Source organism: Aureobasidium pullulans (genome assembly GCF_000721785.1).
Source record: "Aureobasidium pullulans EXF-150 unplaced genomic scaffold scaffold_32, whole genome shotgun sequence".
NCBI lineage: Eukaryota > Fungi > Ascomycota > Dothideomycetes > Dothideales > Saccotheciaceae > Aureobasidium > Aureobasidium pullulans.
This window is the reverse complement of record NW_021941052.1, coordinates 125,147-142,338: the sequence shown is the minus strand read 5'-3', so window position 1 is coordinate 142,338 and position 17,192 is coordinate 125,147. Positions and strand designations below refer to the sequence as shown.

Here is a 17,192-nt window from a genome sequence, read left to right as displayed (position 1 = left end):
TGTACACCATACAGTAGAGCCTGATCGAGCCGAAGTTTGGGTAGATGGGGCAGCTGGCTTGTTTGACAATCTGCGTTCAAGTGGCATCACAAACAGGTCCGTTGGCTTCGAGGCTACTTGAGTGTGTGCATGACAGCAGGTTTGTCTGACCACAGACTACAGACCGCCTCTGAGAGCCATTGTCAGGAGGCCAGCTCATCGGGTAGCACAGTGCTTCTGCTTGGTGGTAGCAAACAGGTTGACATGATTTGACATGGATTGACTACAGCTAGATAAACGCTCGCCCTCGTCTACCTTACTCCCATCGCTTTGTACCTTACTCCGTCGACCTGCAACCCACACAAACTCAACATGCCTGAATCCAATACCGAAACAACCGTCTACACCTCCCGCAACTTCTCAATCAACTGCGGCGGCGTCATCCACGACCCAGACAAAAACCTCTACCTCATAGTCGCCAACCGCGTCGGCGCATCCGGCGACATCAGCTACTCCTACAAACTACCCAAAGGCCAAAAGACCGAGACCGAAGACCTCCTCACCACAGCAATACGAGAAAGCAGGCGAGAAACAGGAGTCACAACAACCTCAATGGCACTACCCCCAGATCTAGCAGAGGAAGACATGGACATTGACGATGATGACGAGGAGATCATCCCTGGGGAAGATATGTACACTACCGAACCGATCGCCATAACGCATTCACTCTGGGATGAAGGGAGTTATACGATTATGTGTTTGACCTTTTGGTTCGCCTTACAAGCAAACAGTGAGAGATTTCCCTGTCAGACGTTGCAGGAGTTTGGGGCGAGTGATATACAATTGACAACGACGAGACGAGAACGGCAACAACAACGTGGGAAACAACGTTCGCCCATCTGGGTCACTGAAGATGAGGCTTTGGAGTTGTTAAGTAAGGAAGACGACAAGGAAGTTATCAAACAGATGGCGGGATTGCTGCGGGTGAAGAAGAATTGGGAGCAGCTTCGAGATGAACGAGACTATTGATTTGTGGGATTGTGGCGCGTTTCGTAGAGGATGTAGGAAGAGAGGAGGTAGCTTTGTATCGGAACATCCAAAAATGCCAATGAGGTCTGTTTTGCACATGTTTGAAAGTACCTCTCTAGATTTTGAGGAGTTGCTTCCAAATAGAAGAGGTTCAAGAACCTGTGGCAAACGCTGTGAAGGAACTTTCCCGTGGTATGTTCAGCAGTCGAATCGGTGAGTGGCAGGCCAATGCGGGTGGTCTTGGTAGAAGGGAGTATGAAGATGGAGCAGCCATTTTCTTCTGCTGGAGACAGGAAATGATAAGTATGACTTCCACATGTGCGACCATCTTCAAGAAAGTATTTCGTTGACTTGACCATGATAACAAGAGTAGTGTTGACTTCGTAGGACCCAAAAGGCCAGAAGATTAGAGTATGCTAAGAAACAAGCGTATGATGAGAGCAGAAGAAGAAGGCCAGAACGGCATGAGTCAACAACAAGATCAAGTCTCAGCGCCCCAGGCAGGGAACTTCTTGCCCTGGGTAGTATCGCAAGGGAACTGCACGATATCAATCGACGAACTTCCCGTACCCAATCCCCTATTCGAAGCAAGAATAGTACTTCCATCCGGTCCATAGATGTTGAAATCCAATTCACCGGCGCCACCACCATTAGCAAACATAACTCTCACTGTTCAGATAATATTAGCTTTCATCCCTTTCAGTCAGCGATATGGGAGGGAAGGTACTTACGAGGAAGATAACTGCCAGTAGTCAAGTACACAGCAATAGTCTGCGGCGTCTGCACAGCAATCTGCGAACTCCAGAATTGCACAATATCCGCGTTGTCCCTAGTCCATCCACTAACAGCCTTATCTCCATACCACACCATCTGCAAATCATCCGTATAAGGGATGTTGAAAGAATAATAACCATCCTGTCTTGCGAAAAGATAAAACACATGATCGATGACCCAATTTTGGGTCGTGGTGGTGCGGCCGTAGTATGCCACATTGGCGCCCGTGCTTCCACTGTTGACTTCGGCAATGTAGTTTGTGATGCCGGTTTGAGATGGTTTGGCGGATTTGTAGACGGTGGGGGTGAACTTGGGGTAGCCGTAGGTCGCCTGGCCCCCGGCGAAGGAGTTTGTGTAGCCGGCGTAGGCGATGCCAGTATTACTGCAGGTAGTGACGGGGGTGGGGTAGATGATTTGAACGGTGGCTGTTGTGCCAATGGTGGGGAGCAAGGTCTTGGTTTGGACTGCGGTAAATGTGCCTGAGTCGGTGGTAGTGGTCATGTAGACGTAGCCGCCTGAGCTGGAAGTGGAAGAGGAGGTGGTTGCGGCTACCACACCAGGTGTGAGGACAATGACGGTGGCGGAGAGACCGTTGACTTGAGTTGTCGTCGAGGTAGTTTTGCCAGTCCAAGCTGAGCTAATAGTCGTGAAAGAGACGGTGGCTTGGGCAGAGAGCGAAGGAGCCTTGGCCGAGGTGCTAAGAGTGGTGGGCGCAGGAGTAGGAGTAGGGGTGACCGACGAACTCGAGGTTGAGGCCGAACCGCCTACGAGGCCACCAACTACACCGCCAACAACTCCAGTTGCTGCTCCTGCGACGGTACCAACCAGGCTGGTGGCAGTATCAACCACTGATGACGCAGCAGCAGTGGCAACGTTGACCTCTTTGCAGACAGCAACCCCATTAGCAAGATCTGTAGTGACAGATGTGCGGTTGAAGTAAGCATCGATACTGCGCATCTGGAAGACAGAGTCGTCATTGCCATCAGACCAAGCATTCCACAGCCATAGACCAGGACTTGTCTCGCTGGTTGTGCTACTCATGAGCTTGGAGTCGATATAGTAGTTGGTAGCTCCAGGTAGCCAGTCAACACGGTACTCGTGCCATGCTGTAGATGCATCAGAGACAGCAGTGGTATCGTAGGTAGAGTGGTAATTCAACCAGTTAAGGTCAATCTCCATGGTATCACTTCTGAATGAAGTGAAGCCGGTGGCATTACTCAGCAGGATAACAGCTCTGACACTGCCATACAAGATGTCGTTGTACTGAGTATAGAGCTGGGTGCTTGAGCTCAAAGATGCCTCTACCGCTGCGACTGCTGCCGTGGCTCCAGTTGTTACACCAGAGACGACGGACCCCACTGTGCCAACTGTAGATCCCACAGCGCTGTTGACCGTCGAAGTCACTGCCTTTGTTGATGAAGGCACGATTCTGAATGAAAGAGAGTTGGAAAACAAGGAGAAGAGACTGCCCAAACCTCTCTTGATCTTGCTGCTGGTTGTAGTAGATGAGGTGCTAGGAGTTCCCACGGTATAAGCTGAAGAGACAATGCCTGTCAGATCCTGTGTGGCGCCAGTCGTCCAATCTGCGACCCATCTCGTGTTGAACTCCCCTACTCCATCGATGTTGTAGTAGCAGTTTGAGTAGACGCCAGCATTTGATGTCTTAAGAGTAGAGACTGGTGCTGCGGAAGAAGTGGACGAGGCTGCCACAACCTTTGATGTTGATGATGAGAGTATTGTTGAAGTAGTTGAAGAAATGATTGAAGATGATGAGGTAGAGACCGATGTAGTAGTTCCGCTAGTTGAGTCGCAGAAGAGGCCGAAGAAGCCGCAGGGGGCGGGGGCCATGCTTGTGTAAAGAGTGTATAGTATTAATTATGATCAAAAGAATGTCAAGCCTGTAGGGCAGTATAAAGAATGTATGTGAGTTGAACGAGGTTTAGATAGGGTATATGAAAAGCAGAAAGAAGAGCCTCTCAGAGAACTCCCCAACTTACATACTTATAAGACTATACTCACAATCCTCTGATGGAATGCTCGCACAGAAACTCCGGTTAGGGCTCAGACATGGTAACGGTATAACTGGAAAGACAACCGTTCGGCACTTGGCTGGGCGTTGAGTGGAGGAACACATCGTTCTACGACTCAGAGGCGTGAGAGAGGCGCTGCCACTTCGATAAAGACGATTCGGTGCGTCCGCGGCATAATAATTTCGAGCGTGATGGCATTTGAGATGGCAGCAGTGAGCTGGCGATTGATTCCAATGGGTACAGCACCCGGATGTAGTCGTGTTGTGAGTATCGCGGTGCATTCTCCGTGGACTGCCGAAACCTTTGGCAAGGCTTAGGTTGATCTTCCTAAGACAAGGTTCATGGCGAGATCCAGCAAGCTTCTTCTGCCCTTCTACGGTTGCACATATTCCATATAAATTGGTGATGCACGCGGCGTCGCCGTGAACAAGTTGGGTAAGCCATGTGCTTTATCTATCGGGCGTTGTACAAACATTTCAACGGCGAAAAAAAGGTTCGCATTCCTCGGTCAGCGGACTGAAGCCATCCGAGTGCAAAGCCGACCTTACTAACCAACGTTTTAGGAACCACAACCTACTCGGTGTTGCCCAAGATAATTGGACAGGGGTCAGTGCTTTTTGGGGGTTGAAGCCCTGGCCTATTTACGTGGGCACTGGGGAGTACAGACGGGTATGTTCACGACTCGTGTAAGACCAATAGAGATACTTGTGGCTGCCAGGTATTCCTCCGATTGGTTTGAGACATGATTTCTAGGGCTCGAGGCACTATACATTGAACTTTGTCTTTGAACAGTTTCACAGAAAAGAGGTGTGGGCACCTTGTTTAAGATGGTATCCACGTCTATAGGGTAGCCTTGTCTAAGCCAAATCTAGTTCTATGCCCGAGTCCCACATATGCGCCAAGTAATCAAGTCCTTTGTCAGGCCATTGTATCCAAGAGTAGAGAAGTGTAAATATGTCGTTCATGTCATGCCCTCAGCCACTTTTACATGGAGAAGAGAGAAGGAGGGTTGGCGTCCAGCATGGGCTTCAGCTTCGTCTCAGCCTTCTCAAAGGTTCGCTGGTATGCAGGTCTCTCTCCAATCTCTTTCAGGTATCTCAGAATGTTGGAGTAGGCGCCGAGGTCCATAGGAATGAATGCTCTCATTGTGGTGAGCGGGAAGACCATGATGAGATCGGCAGCTGTGAAATCGTCGCCAACCAGGTATTGCGACTTGCCCAGGCGTTCATCGATCAGCTGGAGGTAGTGTTCGATTCTTGAGTCGGCGACCTTGGCGCCAGGGTGGTCCTTGGGAAGTGCTGCAGTAAGCAACTTCATTTGCAGGGCGGGTTGCAGAGAGCCGTGGGTGAAGTGCCACCTAAAATTAGAGTCAGTCAAAACGGTAGCCACACATTGTCATTCTGTACACTGCTTACCAGAACAGCCATTCTTTCCAGTGAGCGTCCCAAGGCTTGTTGATCAGTCTTCCTTGACCGTACTTTCTGGAAATCCATTCGACGCAAGCTTGCGATTCTGCCAGCTTGATGTGTTCAGGGTTGGGTTGGTATGTGTCGACGTCTTCGATGACTGGTGCGGTCTTGAGAGGACTCAATGCTTTGTACACCTCTGGCGCCAGAAGTGTCTGCTCGCGGTCGTAGCATTTCAAGTCGTATGCAACACCGAGCTCCTCGCAGAGCCAGACAATCGTCTCAGACTGACTAACGCGCAGATGATGGACGACGAGAGTGGAAGACATGGTGAAGGTGGATAGAAAAAAAGTGGCGAGCGGTATACAAAAGCTAGTAGAGCAGAAGAGGCGATAACACGAGGCGCTATCCAGGGGTATATATACCTCTCGTACGGACTTACGGTGATAGCATCACAACCCTTGAAGCTTAAAATGCAATGAAATGGTGATTGACTCGATCAATCAGGTGGTCGAGCAGGCCGGTGCGTCACCTGTTTGTGTTTGGCACGACCGCGAGGGTTTTTGCCCTCCATCGGTGGAAAGGCCACGGCCGAAGGAGTCGCGATCACAAAGGTAGCACATCGATCGCTCAGCAACCACGGCGACGTAAATTGGCCCCGCAGAAGCTCAATTTGACGTTCGCGTGGGTCGGTGTTTGGATGTGATTATTGCGATGATCTTGCCAGGATGAAACAGCAGGGCCGAAACGCTGAGGAAAGGCAGAAACGTCATGGTCGGAGCGGAGCACCGACCGAAATCCCACTTGATCCTCTCGGAAGTCCTTCTATCCGCTCTATATCAAGGACAAGATTATCACATCGCTTTGTCAATGGTAGATGTGCTTGGTAAGTCGCTGTTGTACATCTGAATCCCGACAGATGTTTACCAAGCTCTTCTCAGCAAGCATCGTAGAGGCATATGATGAGTATACATACGGCCGTTATGTATTATTTAAAGTCATAATGTCGTGAGCTCTGTCCCCTTTCCCCTCATTTGTGTAGATCAAACCCCACACCGCGCCAGTGTTGCAGCAAAACCCGAGTGGTAAAGACGGCTCTACGGCTCTTCGATGTCAGGGTTGGCGAGGATTTCTCTAGCTTCTCTTGCACCGGCAACGGCAAGCTCGTCGGCGGCAATGTTGCCCTCGTTGGTGGCATGTCCTTTGACCCATACGAACTCGACTTTGTTGCTAATCTCTTGTGACATGTTCTTTCGTTGCTCGATCAGATTGAGAATCTTCTCGATCAGATCCTTGTTCTCGACGGGCTTCCTAGCAGCGTTGAGCCAACCATTGGCCTTCCACTTGACGAACCACTCAGTCACACACTTGATAGAGTAGTTGCTATCAGTGTAGATGGTGACGGGACGGTTTCGTGGGGCAATCTCGAGAGCTCTTTGGATGGCGGTGAGTTCGGCGCGTTGGTTTGTTTGGCGAGTACCGGAGAGGGGCTCAGATAGGTTGCTGTAAATTATGTCAGTAAGAGTAGATGTCGCATTGGAGACTGCCATCGTACCGCCTGTCCTGAGGACCAAAGTAGACGCCAACTCCTGCAACAGCTCCATGAGCTCCATTGCCTAGTGAACTACCATCTGTATAGATGACAACAGGTTTGTCGTCTTGCAGATTGACAGCCTGCCACTTTGTCGTAGCCTCCTTGTATTCGATCTTTCCAGTGACAGGATTCAGAGTAATTCTTGGATCAAAGCCATCCTCGGCACCGTCAGGTAGAGGACCCTCTCCAGCTGCGTGTTCAACCAGGTCTTCCAAGTCGTCTGTGTCCTGCTTTTGCTTCTTTGCTGGAGGGGTGGTTTGCGATGGCTCTTCTGATGGCCTCTTTTGCGCATGTCCGTCTCGGGAGAAGGCTTCTGCTTCGGCTTGTGTCTTGAACGACTTGTAGACAGCTCCCTTGAAGTCTGCTATGGTGTTTTGCGCGTCTGCCCATGAAGTGTAGACGCCTGGCTTGTGGCCTTTGTGCACTCCATAGAATTTGCCAGGCTTGCTAGATACCGTCGACGAGGATGTAGATGGCGTATCCGAGCCATTCAGCCATGCTTGGGCTTCGGTGAGCTGTGGAAATGACTTGACTGATTTGGGTTTCAGTAATGTTGTTGGCTTGTCGCTCGGTGCACTGATGACTACTGACAGGTGGCGCCTTTATAACCCCTGACTTGCGCAAGGCATTCATCCCAACTGTTGTAGATGCCAGGTTTGCGACCAGCTTTGACGACGTAGAATTTGGCGGGCATGTCTTGATTAAATATATCGAGAGAGAAATATCTTGCTGGGTTCGTCTGTCGCGCTTTCGCCGAGCGCAGGGTTGCGATGACGTTGATTACTCGTGTTCGGTGAATGGTGGCTTGTGTTTTCTTGGTGATGGTTATAGATTGATATGAATGCGATGGTTTGGTTGTCGTTTGACGAAGACTGATGGGTGTGTTGGTTGCGATGTTGATGCATTGCCAAACGCGGAATTGATTGATTGCAGCTCCTCACCGCCTTCGCGTCATACTTGTGAGTGGGATAACCCTGTCAAAATCTATCATCCAACTCCATCCATGTTAAAGCACGATAATGGAGAGAGTAGACCACACGGCATCATATTGTGAACGCTTAGTCACTTCATATGCTGTATTTGAAAACGTATGGTCTATTTGTGGTCCTCGCTGTCGATATTCCGTTTTCATGGAAATGCGCAGTGCTGAGATGTGCTCTGCCCTCAACGACCCGCCTAGGCTCATCTACGTCTTGAGCGACGACATACCAAGAACAGTATCCAAGAACAGTATCCACTTGACGCGGGCTTGAGAAGATCAAGGACGTGTGAATTTCAACTAGATGCGTAGCGATGGTCTTCATGTGTACCAATCCGATGGGATATAACGCGCCTGCCAAAAGGCAACGCACAAAAGTATGAGAAGGGGCATGTGATGATAATATTCAAGAGTATCCAAGTACTAGACAAACTACCCAGATGCATACAGCCTACTACAACTGTAGGTTGTAGGTGTAGTCGTCCTCCATGTTCTGCGAGACCCAAAGGACAACCGAGCTGAGAACGTGATCAGTCATTGGACCAAGAGTAGAAACAACAGACAGCATACCTGAGCGAGACCAGAGTGTTGGCGATGACATTGGCGACGCCGAACCAGAGGGTAGGGAAAGAGTATTGTGGCACAATGTACTTGAGGACCATGACGGTGACACCACCAGCAAGACCACCGGCCATAGCAGCAAAGCCCATGAACAAGACAACACGAGCCTTCCAAGCGATACCATCACCACTGTAGCTGAAGTTATCAGCAGAGAGGCGGGTCTTGTCGATCGAGTTGACAATGAGCATGCCGAGGGCACTGAAGATGACGGGGATCCAGTCGATGAATGTCATGTGTACGTCGGAGCCATTGAGCGAAGATTTGGAGTAGACGGCGGCATCAATGAAGACAAAGAGGGCGATGGCAAACTGTAGGAAGCCTGTTAGCAGTGTTTCGAGTACCACCAAGCCCGAGGCAGGCATACCAAGGCTCCGGCAAAGTAGACGCCAGCTGTGCGGGTAGTCGCGCTGTTCATCCATTGCGGCTTCTTGAAAGGGAGACGGAAGACGCGTTCGCTAGACATGGCGACAGGTAGATATAGAGAGCGACTTGAGGTGGTATACTGGTCGAGATAACGCAAAGGTGGAGGCCTCACGCTGGGTGACGCTGTCGCAAGTCGCGATCGCGGAGGTCGGCGCCCGGAGGTCTGGCCGTTCACCGCCCGCTCCCCAATATCTTGGCAATATTTTGTTCTGCCAGGACTTGTATCTGGAAATTCTCGACTCGGAAAGCAGCCAGCCATACTAACAGCATACCCGACACATCACAATCACAATGGCACCTTCGAAACCAACAAAGGGAGCCCCCTCCAAGGGTGGAGCCAAGGGTGGCAAGTCCGCCTCCAAGTCTGGCGACCGCGTCAGACCGAAGAAGCCTACCGGCCCCAAGCCCAAGACTGTCGAGCAAAAGACAAAGTCGACATCCCACGGTCCTCAGAAGAAGAAGAAGCGCGTCTACACCGACAAGGAGCTCAACATCCCCACTCTCAACGGTATTCGCCCTGCTGGAATCCAGAAGCCCAATGGTGTCAAGAAGGGCAAGACCTTTGTCGACGACAAGGAGTCTTTAATGACCATCCTCGCCATGGTCCAGGCTGAGAAGGAGGGAAACATTGAGAGCAAGATGATCCGCGCTCGTCAGATGGAAGAGATCCGTGAGGCCAGAAAGGCCGAGGCTGAGAAGAGAGAGGCTGGTCGCAAGGAGAAGCTGGTAAGACTTCTGAACATTCCCGGAGTGTATCACGCCACTAACGACATCACAGGAGGGAGTCAAGGATGATCTCCGCAGAAAGAAGAACAAGAAGGGCAGCAAGCCCGAGGCCGATGAGACCGAGCCCGCTGCCGAGAAGCCCAAGAAGAAGAGAGTTGCATTCGGTTGATTGCAATCGCAATCGCTTGCCTTGCATTATTTGTCTGTTTTCCGCGCACGATACCCACGTCTATGCATCTATCTTTATACTCTGTTCCGGAAGGTACATCTTTCTACGCATCGGCTCAAACACGAACGGACTCTTGAATCCAGTGTTGGATGTTGCTGTCCTGGTCATCTCAGACAAAGTGCCCGTGGGCCCGTCCTTTCTGGCCGTCTCGTATTCCCGCGCCATCTTCTGGAGGAAGTTGACTGCCTGTACTGAAGTCAGCATCTCAATCATCCGAAGTCACCCAAAAGAAAATCATACCGGCTTGGAAAACCATCTTGTGCCGCCAACCTCGAACCAACTCAAGTGGCCACCGGTCGAAGTCGAGCACATGACAACGTATGGGTTCTGCTTAATCTCCTCGTAAGGAACAGCCTCGTCCACGGCGATCTGGACACGACGATCAGCACTGTGCAGGTCAATCAATATGAAGATGGGGGCTTACAGGATCGTCTTCAGCATGGATGGCGAAGGTTGGAATGCGGATGGAAGTGACCGAGTCTGCCGAAGATGCGTCTCGGTAGTATGCGTACTCTGTTGGGTAACCCCAAGTAGGGCACTGGATTTCTCTGTCGAACTCGTGCAAATATGTAACCTTTGCAACCCTCTCTGGGTCAATATTACCGTTCTTGACCACTTGATCTGCGTGCCTATAGATTGATCAACATCAGAGACTACTGTCTCTCACAGCGAGCGACTTACTGTGCAAACAACTTCTTCATGCTGGTTCCCATGGTCTTCGAGTAAACATTGAGACCAAGCCAGGTACGCTGCAGAGCAAGACTCGCAACTTCGAGCTTCCAGGGGTTTGAGCAAACAACAGCAGCTTGCAATTCGCACGCATCACCTTCTTCACCCAAGTACTGCAGAGCAAATTATTAGAACACACAACCTTTTTATTGAGACCTTGACCACATCTACGTACATTTGTAAGAATGTTGGCACCCAAAGAGTAACCAATCGCATAAAGCGGACGGTTGGGATACATCGTTCTGCACCACTTGACCGTCTGTCGCAAGTCCCAAGTAGCCCTTGCATTGTACAGGATACCGGTAGTAATCTTGCTCATAGCGCAGCCACGACTGTTGACGACAATGGCCTCCCAATCGCCTTGTTCACTTTGATCCACCAAAGGCTCCAATACATGTCTGAGGTAGATCTCATGCGAGCCACCACTGAGTCCATGTAGAGTGATCAACATGGGTTTAGTGTCATCACTGCCAATGTTTGCAAACTCATCTTCGGTGAAATAAGTTGTGCGCGGGGGCAAGGTGGGATCTTCCTCCGGTGCTTGCTTGTGAGAGACAAAGTCCACGGCAAAGGTTCCAGCAAAACGCGGGTCATCAGATTCGAAGATTTGGCGCTTGTAGACGATAGGAGGACCAGCGGCCTTTACGGCTGTCCAGGCTGTGTGCAAATGGCCATTGAAGAGCAGAGGGTTCAATTTGCAGGGAGGGGTGGATGCCTTGCAGATATCAGAGAGAGCAGTCTTTCCAGATTTTGAGGCCAGAGAAATCGTGTTCTTCGAGTGATGGAACGAGACACGGGCATGGCCCAGTATCCACGAGAGATCCATGGATTTTTTTCTATAGGGTTAGAGATGTTGAGATTTTAGGGCTAGATTTGCTAGGGACCGGTCAATCGAGTCTCCAGGTCCTGGTCCTTATATAGGTGGCTGTCAACGAGTGTGGTGGGACAAGCAAGAAGCAAATCTGGATCTAGGGGACGTTGATAGTACCTATTTATACGCCGATAGTAGTAATACGGTAGAACGCTCACGGATCGTCGTCATACCGTGACGGGGTTCTAGCGGGCCCGGCACCTCCGATCAATCTCGGCTATGTCGACTACATCGAGAAATCATCGCGAAGCATGTGTATTCTCCAGCAAGAGCATTGGTCTATCTGGTGTTTTCAAGATGCAAAAAGTATAGCAAGAAATACTTGCCCAAGTGCACCAGTGTTTTCTGTTCGCGACGACGAGCCCTTGAGATTGCTGCCTCGGCTGCCAAGACTATTTGCGTACTTTCTCCGAATAGCGCGTTTCTTAATTGATTCTTGACAGTCTTTCATGTGATTGTTCGAGACCGGAAAGCTATTGTTGAGATAAGGGCGGGAATGGACAATCCGAATAGCAACAATAATGGATTCGATGCCAGACGAGGCTATGGAGTGCCTTCACAGCAACAGCAGCAGCAGGCCATGTACGGCTACCCGCCGCCGCCTGCAGGGACTGGATATCAACATCATCCTATGAATATGATGCCAACACCTTCGACACCTGGACGAGGATACAACATGCAACCGCAATACTCTATGAACGGACAAACAGGACGACACCAGAACCAGGCGTACATGGCATCTCCCGGAGCGCCCGTCATGGGGCAGGTAATGCAACAGCCTCAGTATTCCATGTCTCAAGCACAATATCAACCACAGACACCTTCCTACCAGACTCACCAGCAAGTTCCACAATCACTTTCACAAATGCTGGTAAATCAACAACACCAAGCCCAACAACGTCAACCACAACCGCAACAATACATGCATTCTCAAACTGTCCAAGCATATCAGTTGGATGGTGCCCCGGATCATTCTTCTCCAGGACCGCGCCACTCACAGGGAAACCAGAGACAGCATGCGCCATCAAGTCAGCAGCGACCTCGCCCACAAGAAACTCCTAATTATCCCACAACTGGACCAGCACCTCATCCACGTCCTATGTCCAGCACCTCATCGGGGATGCAAAACCAGTCGCGACCGCAGCACCAAGAGAATCATGCTAGGCCATTCTCTCAATCGCACCATCAGCCCACGCAATCTCCTATGCAGTCGCATAACGGAGTCCCTAGTCAGCCTCAACCTCAACCTCAACCTCAACCTAGCGCAACCCCTCAAGCGCCCAAGTATGCGATGTCACCACCTCAACCACAGTCTCGATCTAAGCAGCCGACGTCTAGTTCTCAAACACAGCCAGGATCGCAGCAGCGTTCGTCATCGCAGATTCGAACTCCGCAAGTGGTCATAGAGACGAGACGACCGTCATCACAGAATCAGGTCACACCGGTGACTTCTCGAACGCCGGTTTCTGCTCCGCGAGAACCTTCAGCTATAGACTTGCAACCTGTCCTTCTAGGATTGGCCGACCAGTATATAAGCAAGGCTCACGGAATGTCTTCGTACCTCGCTCGCAATCCCCAAGAAGCAGATGTCGAACAGTACTATAGCCTCATATCTGCTGGTCTTGGTTGCATGGAGTCAGTGCTGAAGAATTGGAAATTTCCGGATCCCAAAATGGAAGCGCGACTCCAACTCAGATATGCGAATCTGCTTCTTGAAGAGACGGAAAACGACGGAGAGTTGCAGGATTTATTAACCAGAGGTATTGCGCTATGCGAGCGCAACAGACTGGTCGATCTGAAATACAGTATGAAACATGTTCAGGCCCGATCACTGTTCCGTACCCATCCTCGATCGGCGTTCAAGATGGTGGATCAGATGATTGAGCTTACTGAAACATACGCTCACTACCCCTGGATGTACGTCTTCCGATTCTTACGGGTGTCATTCTCATTCCAGATGCCACACCCGGACCTATCCGGAGCCTTGCAACATCTACGACGTATATCTCAACAAGCGGAGAAGCAAAGACAGTACCCGATACTTGCCACATGCTCAGCCCTGGAAGCGTTAGTGCATTTGAGGAGTGGGCAAGCAGATTCGGCGGATAACTTTCAAAGATCTCTAGCGGCAGCTCGTACTCACCAGTTGAATCGTGATGTGGCTGGCATATCTCAAATCGCAGCTTTGCTCGACTGCCTGGACTTATGCAGCGACTTGATAAACGGCAAACCCGACCAGCTAATGGAGAAAATGAACGTTATGCAGAAGGCGCTGGATGGTGGCAAGAGGAAGACTGCTTCTGATGGATCTTTCTGCGTGCCGACGACAGATAGCGCGCCGGAAGACATCTCCCTTGACACAGGCGGCGTCATGGAAAGAACAGCCGAAGGAAGACGCGCCATCGTCTTCCAGTGGTTACGCAGAAGCGAGCTATTCGCTCTCGGTTACATCTTCAGCAGTTTGGCCAGTGTTAGTAAGAACATCGTTGATCGCAAGGCTGAGAAGTATGTGATTGAGGGCGATAAACTCACACGAAGTAAGTGCTTCACTTGTGCTGTACGCTTGAGAGATGCTAACCAGATTTCTCAGACGACTACAATCCTGAGAATGAGCGCAAAGTCCAGTCACTACAATGCTCGTCTGCACATCTGGATCGACGCATGTTCTATCACAAAGTGTGTCTTCAATTGCTCGCTTCATTCAGGTGCGAGCGTGCCGACTGGGAAGGAGCTCAAGAAGTGCTGGATAGACTGACAGAAGACATGCACTCGGACACCATCGACGAGCAAGACTTTGTACAGGTATCGGCGCTGTACTTGCTTGGCGTTGTCAAGCAGGCGACAGGAGATTTGGACGCCGCTCTCCAGTTCTACAGAAGCCCAGCTCTAACGTTACAGCCCGGGCAGAAAGCAGCAGCAAACCAGGATCTACGCATCCTATCCACACTCAACATGATCCTAATCCTACGGCCACGACGCGCACACTTGAATGAAGTCAATACTCTCATGGATCTGGTAGAACCACTGTGCGTCAATCACCCCAATGCCAACTACAAGGTCGCAGTGCAAATCGTCAGAGCATCATCAACAGATGCACTTCCCATTCTCAAAATGAAGAACTACCTATCAATGTCTGCCAGCATTGCCAAAAAGCAACAGAACACATTGATGCTCTGCATGGCGATCAACCTGATGACATCTAACTTCTTCGTGGACATTATGGGAGAAAAGGCGGAAATGTCGGCAGGAGCGGGAAAGAAACTGGCCGACAGGACGCAAACACCACTCTGGCAGGCTGTTGCTAACCAGATGCTGTCCAACACGTTCAACTTCGGAGGCAAGAGAGCGGAAGCTGGAGAAGCAGGTGCCGAAGCACAGAAATGGATGCAGAGGGTACCCGAGAAGGTTCAAGACAAGTTCGAGATCAGAAGATGAAAGACTGGCATGGATGATGCACAGGTGGATTGACGATATGAAGGATATGGCGTTGCTTGTGAGGGACATATGGAGCATCAATAGCATGGAGTGGGTGCCGGTCAAGGGAATTGCTGCAACACATGGTGCATTGCTGGAAGCATAAAGACAAGGAATCTCGCTCTGTATCTCTCCAAAAGACATTTTTAGAGCCAATTAAAGCACCATCCAAGAAAAGGAGCGCACAGTTTTGTAGCAATAAAGAGACACTCGATATATGACGGCATGAATGTTTCGTTCGAAAGAGGTAATACAAAGGCTCACAGATGAGCAAGTCGAGGATGTTGGGTATAAAGGACTAGATATAGGTGGAGTTGATAAGTGACTAGAACTCTTCGTCTTCACGGAAGGACAGCGAGAAGCTGATGATGGTCGAGTAGATGAGGAGACCACCAGCTATCGACATGGCGGCAGCAGGGACATTGATCATGCCGGTGTGAGCAAGGACGATGGGGAGAGCTGTAAACGTGTATTAGTACCTGAATGAACCCAACATGTCGTAGAGAATGACACACCAACACCCATGACGACCAGGAAACCGGTAATGAAGCGACCAAGCTCGACGACAGCATTGCTGCCTCCGTCCATGAAGTCATCCGAGGATTGAGCGCGTGAGCAGATCCAATTAGGCACGGGAGCGATAACGTAGGTCGCGACGACTAGCAGAGGCAGGTAGTTGTGCCATAATGCTGAGGAGAGAATGACGAGCAGGAAGCCAATGGCCAGCACCTTTGAAGGCTTGTTAGTCTCGTGTGCGCATCAAGGTGGTGGATTGGAAAGAGGGGAACGTGGGGAGCGTACGAAGGAAAGAGCGATGATGGTTTTGAGGCCTGCCATGTTGAGTTTGTTGGGAGAGAGTGGACAGTCTGTGGATTGTCCGTCGGCTGGTCGATCTCTGTGGTAATTGCTATCGCTGTCGTCGTCGGCGCATGAGTTGGCGGAGCAGGCGCGTCTCTCGGTCGCAAGTCGCCAAGCATCTGGGGAGCTTTGGCCCTTACGCTCATTCCATCATCGCCGACTGAGTTGAAGGTCGGACATTGAACATTCACAGATTCCTTTCGCACCTTCTGTTGTTTGTATTGCATTTTCCATCTCTCGCTGGACTCCTCCTTCTATACGCCCTTCATCTCCGACACTCACATCCTCCTCATCAAACCGCAACCATGTTCCGCAACAACTACGACAACGACTCCGTCACCTTGTACGTCCACCATCTTATCCGCCATCCATCAACACCCATTAACCCAGATCCTTCATAGCTCGCCGCAAGGTCGTATCTTCCAGGTCGAATACGCTCAAGAAGCCGTCAAGCAAGGTTCCGTCGTTGTTGGTATCGTCAGCAAGACCCACGCCGTCCTCGCCGCAGTGAAGGTCCGCCTTTCTTGAACTCCCTCATCTGCGCCATCCTCTAACACCCACCCCAGAGAAACGCCGAAGAACTCTCATCCTACCAAAAGAAGATCATTCCCGTCGACTCGCACTATGGCCTCGCCCTCGCCGGTCTCGCCTCCGACGCCCGCGTCCTCAGCAACTTCATGAAACAGCAATCGCTCTCATCCCGCCTGACCTACGGCCGCCCCATCCTGCTTTCAGAAATCACCTCGCGTGTTGCCGACCGCGCTCAGACAAACACCCAGCAATACGGTCGCCGCCCTTACGGTGTAGGTCTCCTCGTCGCTGGTGTCGACGCAAAGGGCCCTCACCTCTTCGAATTCCAACCTTCAGGTATCACTCAGGAGATGGTCGCTTGTGGTATCGGCGCTAGATCTCAGATGGCAAGAACCTATCTCGAGCGCAACCTTGATCAATTCGAGGGAAGCAGTAGAGAGGAGTTGATCAAGCACGCTCTGCGCGCACTCAACGAGTCACTGCCTCAGGACAAGGAGCTTACTGTCGACAACACTTCGTTGGGTGTCAGTGGATTGGAGGAGAACTTCACCATGTACGAGGGTCAGCAGATTGCTCAGTGGTTGGACACGACGTTTGAGAACAGGAATGACGGTGGTGATGACGATGCTGCTGCTCCCGCTGCTGATGCACCGGCACAACCGGAGGCTGCTGGAGAGTCCATGGAGGTTGACTCATGATCTGGAGAGAGAAACTGAGAGAAGCGGAAGCTGAAGAAGAGCATTACAATTGACGTCCTGACATGATGTGTACCAAATACAAACCTTTCATCAAACCCGTTCTCCGCATTTGCTTCAGTAATGGAGACGTAAAAGGGGCATCAATGGTAGTCATGGGTCCAGCATAGAGCAAACAAATGATGAAACACATATCCCACATACACACACATCCCCGACACTTGACGATGTCTCGGCCTTTGCA

General features: G+C 50.8%; 10 protein-coding genes across 10 annotated transcripts; 4 read left to right on the top strand and 6 right to left on the bottom strand.

The window, feature by feature from the left end:
* Nucleotides 1-351: 351 nt before the first annotated feature.
* M438DRAFT_339717 (uncharacterized protein) lies at nucleotides 352-1,008 on the top strand (the record flags this gene model as incomplete). Its single annotated transcript, XM_029904248.1, has 1 exon — nucleotides 352-1,008. One exon carries the CDS (start codon nucleotides 352-354, stop codon nucleotides 1,006-1,008), a length of 657 nt encoding a protein of 218 aa, XP_029755698.1.
* A 481-nt stretch (nucleotides 1,009-1,489) lies between these two features.
* M438DRAFT_283472 (uncharacterized protein) lies at nucleotides 1,490-2,739 on the bottom strand (the record flags this gene model as incomplete). Its single annotated transcript, XM_029901390.1, has 2 exons — nucleotides 1,490-1,677; nucleotides 1,740-2,739. 2 exons carry the CDS (start codon nucleotides 2,737-2,739, stop codon nucleotides 1,490-1,492), a joined length of 1,188 nt encoding a protein of 395 aa, XP_029755697.1.
* A 1,865-nt stretch (nucleotides 2,740-4,604) lies between these two features.
* On the bottom strand, nucleotides 4,605-5,581 carry M438DRAFT_349631 (glutathione S-transferase-like protein). The gene is made up of 2 exons (XM_029906442.1): nucleotides 5,228-5,581; nucleotides 4,605-5,169 (listed from the first exon to the last, which is right to left on the bottom strand). The coding sequence occupies exons 1-2, from the start codon at nucleotides 5,545-5,547 to the stop codon at nucleotides 4,797-4,799; spliced, it is 693 nt and encodes a 230-aa protein (XP_029755696.1). The 5' UTR covers nucleotides 5,548-5,581; the 3' UTR covers nucleotides 4,605-4,796.
* Nucleotides 5,582-6,037: 456 nt separating this feature from the next.
* On the bottom strand, nucleotides 6,038-7,699 carry M438DRAFT_349629 (uncharacterized protein). The gene is made up of 3 exons (XM_029906441.1): nucleotides 7,404-7,699; nucleotides 6,774-7,344; nucleotides 6,038-6,721 (listed from the first exon to the last, which is right to left on the bottom strand). The coding sequence occupies exons 1-3, from the start codon at nucleotides 7,504-7,506 to the stop codon at nucleotides 6,316-6,318; spliced, it is 1,080 nt and encodes a 359-aa protein (XP_029755695.1). The 5' UTR covers nucleotides 7,507-7,699; the 3' UTR covers nucleotides 6,038-6,315.
* Nucleotides 7,700-8,058: 359 nt separating this feature from the next.
* On the bottom strand, nucleotides 8,059-9,090 carry M438DRAFT_306101 (UPF0220-domain-containing protein). Its single transcript, XM_029902250.1, has 3 exons — nucleotides 8,777-9,090; nucleotides 8,362-8,720; nucleotides 8,059-8,309 (listed from the first exon to the last, which is right to left on the bottom strand). Exons 1-3 carry the CDS (start codon nucleotides 8,873-8,875, stop codon nucleotides 8,246-8,248), a joined length of 522 nt encoding a protein of 173 aa, XP_029755694.1. The 5' UTR covers nucleotides 8,876-9,090; the 3' UTR covers nucleotides 8,059-8,245.
* A 36-nt stretch (nucleotides 9,091-9,126) lies between these two features.
* Nucleotides 9,127-9,730, top strand: M438DRAFT_339712 (uncharacterized protein; the record flags this gene model as incomplete). The annotated part of the gene is made up of 2 exons (XM_029904247.1): nucleotides 9,127-9,561; nucleotides 9,614-9,730. 2 exons carry the CDS (start codon nucleotides 9,127-9,129, stop codon nucleotides 9,728-9,730), a joined length of 552 nt encoding a protein of 183 aa, XP_029755693.1.
* A 294-nt stretch (nucleotides 9,731-10,024) lies between these two features.
* Nucleotides 10,025-11,345, bottom strand: M438DRAFT_378152 (AB-hydrolase YheT; the record flags this gene model as incomplete). Its single annotated transcript, XM_029908783.1, has 4 exons — nucleotides 10,025-10,159; nucleotides 10,215-10,419; nucleotides 10,472-10,632; nucleotides 10,695-11,345. The coding sequence occupies 4 exons, from the start codon at nucleotides 11,343-11,345 to the stop codon at nucleotides 10,025-10,027; spliced, it is 1,152 nt and encodes a 383-aa protein (XP_029755692.1).
* A 1,336-nt stretch (nucleotides 11,346-12,681) lies between these two features.
* M438DRAFT_283491 (uncharacterized protein) lies at nucleotides 12,682-14,825 on the top strand (the record flags this gene model as incomplete). Its single annotated transcript, XM_029901392.1, has 2 exons — nucleotides 12,682-13,927; nucleotides 13,981-14,825. 2 exons carry the CDS (start codon nucleotides 12,682-12,684, stop codon nucleotides 14,823-14,825), a joined length of 2,091 nt encoding a protein of 696 aa, XP_029755691.1.
* A 364-nt stretch (nucleotides 14,826-15,189) lies between these two features.
* M438DRAFT_283503 (vacuolar protein sorting 55) lies at nucleotides 15,190-15,701 on the bottom strand (the record flags this gene model as incomplete). The annotated part of the gene is made up of 3 exons (XM_029901395.1): nucleotides 15,190-15,323; nucleotides 15,380-15,593; nucleotides 15,666-15,701. 3 exons carry the CDS (start codon nucleotides 15,699-15,701, stop codon nucleotides 15,190-15,192), a joined length of 384 nt encoding a protein of 127 aa, XP_029755690.1.
* A 268-nt stretch (nucleotides 15,702-15,969) lies between these two features.
* Nucleotides 15,970-17,148, top strand: M438DRAFT_306093 (N-terminal nucleophile aminohydrolase). The gene is made up of 3 exons (XM_029902249.1): nucleotides 15,970-16,065; nucleotides 16,124-16,235; nucleotides 16,289-17,148. The coding sequence occupies exons 1-3, from the start codon at nucleotides 16,028-16,030 to the stop codon at nucleotides 16,949-16,951; spliced, it is 813 nt and encodes a 270-aa protein (XP_029755689.1). The 5' UTR covers nucleotides 15,970-16,027; the 3' UTR covers nucleotides 16,952-17,148.
* The last annotated feature ends 44 nt before the right edge of the window (nucleotides 17,149-17,192 follow it).

What these genes read in the sequence shown, in the direction of transcription:
- M438DRAFT_349629 (XM_029906441.1), bottom strand. Translation starts at nt 7,506, where the DNA reads ATGCCCGCCAAATTCTACGTCGTCAAAGCTGGTCGCAAACCTGGCATC. An exon ending in GGGTTATAAAGGCGCCACCT is followed by an intron (nt 7,345 to 7,403) that starts GTCAGTAGTCAT and finishes AACCCAAATCAG; the next exon opens with TCAAGTCATTTCCACAGCTC. An exon ending in TTTGGTCCTCAGGACAGGCG is followed by an intron (nt 6,722 to 6,773) that starts GTACGATGGCAG and finishes CATAATTTACAG; the next exon opens with CAACCTATCTGAGCCCCTCT.
- M438DRAFT_306101 (XM_029902250.1), bottom strand. Translation starts at nt 8,875, where the DNA reads ATGTCTAGCGAACGCGTCTTCCGTCTCCCTTTCAAGAAGCCGCAATGG. An exon ending in TCTACTTTGCCGGAGCCTTG is followed by an intron (nt 8,721 to 8,776) that starts GTATGCCTGCCT and finishes GGCTTCCTACAG; the next exon opens with TTTGCCATCGCCCTCTTTGT. An exon ending in AACACTCTGGTCTCGCTCAG is followed by an intron (nt 8,310 to 8,361) that starts GTATGCTGTCTG and finishes TCACGTTCTCAG; the next exon opens with CTCGGTTGTCCTTTGGGTCT.
- M438DRAFT_306093 (XM_029902249.1), top strand. Translation starts at nt 16,028, where the DNA reads ATGTTCCGCAACAACTACGACAACGACTCCGTCACCTT. An exon ending in GACAACGACTCCGTCACCTT is followed by an intron (nt 16,066 to 16,123) that starts GTACGTCCACCA and finishes GATCCTTCATAG; the next exon opens with CTCGCCGCAAGGTCGTATCT. An exon ending in CCGTCCTCGCCGCAGTGAAG is followed by an intron (nt 16,236 to 16,288) that starts GTCCGCCTTTCT and finishes CACCCACCCCAG; the next exon opens with AGAAACGCCGAAGAACTCTC.
- M438DRAFT_349631 (XM_029906442.1), bottom strand. Translation starts at nt 5,547, where the DNA reads ATGTCTTCCACTCTCGTCGTCCATCATCTGCGCGTTAGTCAGTCTGAG. An exon ending in TGGAAAGAATGGCTGTTCTG is followed by an intron (nt 5,170 to 5,227) that starts GTAAGCAGTGTA and finishes CTCTAATTTTAG; the next exon opens with GTGGCACTTCACCCACGGCT.